At 43.6% G+C, this 5,619-nt stretch overlaps 1 protein-coding gene across 1 annotated transcript; it reads right to left on the bottom strand.

Moving 5' to 3' along the window:
• Window positions 1-434: 434 nt before the first annotated feature.
• On the bottom strand, window positions 435-4,406 carry LOC104625872 (methylmalonyl-CoA mutase, mitochondrial-like; the record flags this gene model as incomplete). Its single annotated transcript, XM_010293622.1, has 2 exons — window positions 3,994-4,406; window positions 435-802 (listed from the first exon to the last, which is right to left on the bottom strand). Coding segments are annotated over exons 1-2 (747 nt in total), but the record flags the coding sequence as incomplete, so codon positions are not given.
• Window positions 4,407-5,619: the final 1,213 nt, after the last annotated feature.

Here is a 5,619-nt window from a genome sequence, read left to right as displayed (position 1 = left end):
GTCCTTTCCAATCTTAGTGATTCTGTGATTTCACTCCTTTCATTACCTCCTTCTTACGTTTAATTTTGCAGCAGTAGTCCTTCAAGATTTCTTACCTCTTTGCTCCTGCTTACAGCTGTATAATGCTTCTTAACTATAGTGCTTCTTACTTTCTATGCAAAGGGCAGCCTGTTTGTTCCTTGTCTCCAAGCCTCTTGTCATCCTTTCAGGCTTAGGCTCATCTTAATCTGACTTTGATTTGGACTGACCTAAAAAATCTTAGAATTTATGTGGTAAGTGATTTGGGATCTTAACTTCTCCTCACGGCCCTTTCCATAACCACATCATTCCTCACTATGACAGATCTTCCTGTCTTCTGCTTTGTTCTCCAAAGTGTCTCATAAATAGTTAACTAGATGCAATAACAGAAGTAAATACATTTAAACAATGAATACCTTTGAGGTGTACTGGAAGATGTCAGCAATAATCCGCATGGATGGCTCTGGGGGGAAAATGTACGTATTTCGGACCATGAACTCCTTCAAGATGTCATTTTGGATTGTCCCTGTCAGCTTGGCCTGAGGCACTCCCTGTTCTTCTCCAGTTACAATAAATGTTGCCAACACAGGAATGACTGCCCCGTTCATTGTCATAGAAACCGACATTTTCTCTAAAGGAATTCCATCAAAAAGGATTTTGGTGTCTTCCACTGTATCAATGGCAACTCCAGCCATTCCAACATCTCCTCGAACGCGTGGATTGTCTGAATCATAACCACGGTGGGTGGCTAAATCAAAAGCAACAGATAATCCCTGCTGGCCAGCTAAATGAAAAAATAAACAAACAACAAAAAAAAACAACAGAGAGAGATATTCAGAACTGTTGAACAGACGGATTAGAACTGGGTCTAAATTTATTAATTTTATTTTACATGATCCAGGCTTGGACAACAAACCAATTTTTGATGTTAAACACTATTCCTTCCCCAAACATGTCCAAAGTCTTCTAGTCTTAAACTTTAAATTAAAAAGCTTTTAATTGAGAAAAAAACCCAACTGTAATCCTTTTAGCTCAGCCACACTATCAGCTTACTGTGCTTAAAAAATTACTGAATAACAGTTCAGCTACATTATAAATGTGTGTAGACAGACAGTATCAAGGCTTATACACAGAAATTCTACTTAGCTTAGCTGGAAACAAAAGGGTGATAAACTACATCACGTTACCTTCTCTTTATCACAAGTTAAACATATGCATGTTTATTCCTAAAGTGAAGTGATGCATTACTAAATCTGCAGTAAGATAAAATTACTCGTGTAAAGCAAGGAAGAAGACAGTTAGAGCTCTTGACATACTTGTTGCTGCAACCTGAAAGCAGTACCTAAAACTCTGCTAAGCCCAGGCATTCACCTTCTAACCAGCACTGCTGTTCCTGAAATAACTACACCTACTGCATTTGCAAATCTGCCCCTCATCATCAGCAGAGCTCTTAATTGTCAGATGTCTTTGACCTCAAAAGCTCGGTGTTAGCTCTGAAGCACAAGAAAAAAAATTAGATTTCTGCCTAGTTTCAAGCAATAGAAATTTCAGCAATTATGAGAACTGATAATTCTCTTTCAGCATTCATAGAATCATAGAACAGAATCATAGAATAGTTTGGGTTGGAAAGGACCTTGAAAAGTCATCTAGTCCACCCCCCCTCCAGTAAGCAGGGACATCTTCAACTAGATCAGGTTCCTCAGAGCCCTGTCCAACCTGACCTCGAATGTTTCCAGGAATGGGGCATCGACCACCTCTCTGGGCAACCTGGGCTAGGGTTTCACCACTCTCATTCTGAAAAACGTCTTCCTTCTATCTAGTCTAAATCTACCCTCTTTCAGTTTAAAACATTTACCCCTTGTCCTATCGCAACAGGACCTGCTAAAATGCCTGTCCCCATCTTTCTTAGAAGCCCCCTTTAAGCCCTGAAAGGCTGCAGTAAGGTCTCCCCAGAGCCTTCTCTTCTCCGGGCTGAACAACCCCAACTCTCCCAGCCTGTCCTCCCAGCAGAGCTGTTCCAGCCCTCGGAGCGTTGCTGGGGCCTCCTCTGGCCCCGCTCCAGCAGGTCCATGTCTCTCCTGTGCCGAGGGCTCCAGAGCTGGACGCAGCACTGCAGGGGGGTCTCCCCAGAGCGGGGCAGAGGGGCAGAATCCCCTCCCTTGCCCTGCTGGCCACGCGGCTTTAGGGGCAGCCTGGGGTACAGTTGCCCTTCCAGGCTTCGAGTGCACATTGCTGGCTCGCGTCCAGCTTTTCACCCTCCCGTACCCCTAAGTCCTTCTCAGCAGGGCTGCTCTCCATCCCTTCATCCCCCAGCCTGTGCTGATAGTGGGGGTTGCCCCAACCCAGGGGCAGGACCCTGCACTTGGCCTTGTTGAACCTCAGGAGGTTCACATGGGCCCATTCTTCGAGCTTGTCCAGCTCCCTCTGGATGGCATCCCGTCCCTCAGGCATGTCAGCCACACCACTCAGCTTGGTGTCATCTGCAAACTTGCTGAGAGTGCACTCAATTCCATGATGTGATTCATGAAGCTAGTAAAGGGTACTGGTCCCAATACAGATGCCTGAGGGACACTGCTCGTCACCGATCTCCATCTGGACATTGAGCCGTTGACCACTACCCTCTGGATGTGACCATCCAACCTATTCCTCATCCACCCATCAAATCCATATCTCTCCAATTTAGAGAGAAGGACGTTGTGAGGGATCATGTCAAAGGTCTTACAGAAAGCCTTTACTTACATTGGGATTTTAAGTGAATTATTAAAAATGCTTTACAAATAATTAGGTCAGATTCAGAATCTATGCTAAATAATCCAATATTAATACAACCATTACCACAACAAGATGGAATTACAATATCACAATGTCAAAACTTGAATAACGGCGAAAAATTCCTGGCAGCAAATATTCTCGAGTAACTGAGCAGTGCTACCAGCTAACCCAAGTGTTAGCACTTCTGCTTCAGCAGCAAAGTTCAGCAGTAAGACAGAGCATATTCAGAACAATCTTTCTATTGAAATGTTTGTTTGCAAAACTCTAATACCCTGTATTTATAATTTCTTAATTTACTGAGTTTTATAAATGGAAAGAATGACGAATACTTGCAAGGATACTGCAGCAGCTAATATTACTTCCAACCACAATATTCCAAGAGGTAAAAAACCCCAAACAACTCTTCTCCCCTGTCCTAAACAGTTAAGTTTTGAGTAGGAAGGAGGACTGAAATAAAAGTGTCACAGATGTATTACTCAGAAGGCAACTTTCAGTGGTCTGTTGTTTTGACTGGTAAGACTATAATTAGTTTCAAACAATTGCTAAGATGTATGGCTCGTGGAAAACTAATGCTTCAGTCTGTCAAGAACAACTTTCTAGTAGTAGTTTCACAGTGCCTAAATTGTATATTATGATGATGCTCTAGCTATTAGCTAAACAAATTGCTGCAAAGCACCATACTCCACAGAAATATTGGGAAAACCACTCTCAAATAAGGAAAATACCAGCACTTTTAGGAAGCTAGCTTTACTAATACACCGTGAATTTATATGTATTTATAAGTTCATTTAAAATTTATAATATGAGATGGAAACCCAAAATGTCAGAATGCACTAACACCAGAATTTTAGGTAAGTGACAAAGTTCAACTTTTTTTTCCACTACAATGTTCTCTTCTGGTCACAAAATGAGTGTAAAGTGCTCCATAATCTCTGCTGATTGGAACCTGGGATGCAGCCAAATTATATCTCTCTAAGTGTTAAGGCAGAATAACTAAAAATAGCATTTAGCACATTCATTTTTCCATCTCAATAGCAAAATGAAGCAAAGGAAGTTTCAGAAATGATCCAATTTCCCAGCAATAAAGAAATATAGAAACCAAAACTCACAAGGCGGAGTAATCCCATTTGCCATGTAATTCACCATATTAATGTCCCCCATTGCTTTGCAAGGCAATGCTGTTTCTCAGATCAGCTGTCTTACCTTTAATGTTGTCCTTGTAGAACTTATTGCTCTCCTCCACTGTACTGAAGCCAGCATATTGACGGATAGTCCACGGCCTGTATGTGTACATGGTTGGGTAAGGTCCTCGAGTGAAAGGTTTCACCCCTGGCAGCTCCTCAGGGAGATCTTTCGTGTCCCTTTTGGAGTATAAGGGCTTGATGTCGATCCCCTCTGGGGTATGCCAAATTAAATCCTTTGGATTCTTGCCTTTCAGCTGCTTTTCAGCAAGGGCAGCCCACTCGGGATGCAGCGGCTGCCCATGCAGCGAACGCCACGTGAGTCGGCAGGCTGGAAGTTGTGCCAGGCATGTGCAGTGTTCGGGCCACAGGCGCCGGAGAGCATCCTTGGCTCTTAGCATGTCTGCCCCACTGGCTGGTGAGTGTGGGGTAAGCTGAAGAAAATAAAAACACATTTTGCATTATTGTATAAATCTGACATGGGAGAAGTGAGCATGGAGAGGTCAAGCAGTTTGCTAAAGCCAAAACAGGAAAAAAATGAGTGTATTTATTCATGCAGTTATTTGACAGACAACCCCTCCCCTTGCCTTTCAACCAGACAATCCATAAAACAGAGTTCATGAAAAATCCTACATTTTCCGCTAAGGAAAATGTTCCTACAACTCATCTACATCCACATAAGACATGTGTAACTTATTTCAGCCCGTAAGCAGCACCATCATTTACCCGTCACCAAAAAGTCCATGTTAAGCATGAGGATGGCATGCCTAACTACGTTCTCACCTGCCCATCTCTCTCTCATCTACGAATTATTTTATATCAAAGAGGGGCCTTCAACATCAAAGAGACTGAAGGAAGTGGACTGTCAGAAAACTGCTGACATGTCATATATTTTGGAAAAGGTGGTTTGGGCTGGATGAAAATCAGAGGTACGCTAAGAAAGGAGCAAAAAAACGCGGTATGCAGAAACACAGGGATAATACAAGTTGCAAAGCTCATCTCACCAAGCATGAGACTGAGATAGTGGATAAATTCAGTAACTCCTGAAAGCTGTAAGCTCCTCTGCTTCCGCTCTCTGTACTCTATCCCCCCACTTCCTTCCCAAGCCAAAACTTTTACAGCTTGGCTCCAAGATCCACTCACCTCTTCTCTGCCTCATCTCATAGAATCACAAAATCATTAAGATTGGAAAAGATCTCTAAGATCACCAAGTCCAACCACCAACCCAATACCACCATGCCCACTAAACCATGTCCCGAAGTGCCACGTCTACACGTTTTTTGAACACCTCCAGTGATGGCGACTCCACCACTTTCCCTGGGCAGCCTGTTCCAATGCCTGACCATCTCCTTCACAACTCCCTGGAAAAACACACTTCCCTGACACCTTTATGAGAAAGTCTGCATAAAGCTGGAAAGCAGCTCTATCACTGTTACAGTGCTGCAGCAACACGCTCCACACAAGCGCTCTAATAAGCTAGGTGTGGTATACACATAATCTGATGAGCACAAAGGAGCATCAGCGGAGCACAGAGCTCCCTGAAGAGACGTGATCCTGCAGCCAGGATGGAAGGCAACCTCTGCCTCCAGCGGTCCCGACGCGATCCGCCCCCCCGGCCCCGTACCCCGAAGGAAGCACAAAGCTGCTC

Source organism: Phaethon lepturus, unplaced genomic scaffold (assembly GCF_000687285.1).
Source record: "Phaethon lepturus isolate BGI_N335 unplaced genomic scaffold, ASM68728v1 scaffold26508, whole genome shotgun sequence".
In the NCBI taxonomy this organism is placed as follows: Eukaryota; Metazoa; Chordata; class Aves; order Phaethontiformes; family Phaethontidae; genus Phaethon; species Phaethon lepturus.
Note: the sequence above shows the minus strand (reverse complement) of the source record. Positions and strands in the feature narration are given on the sequence as shown.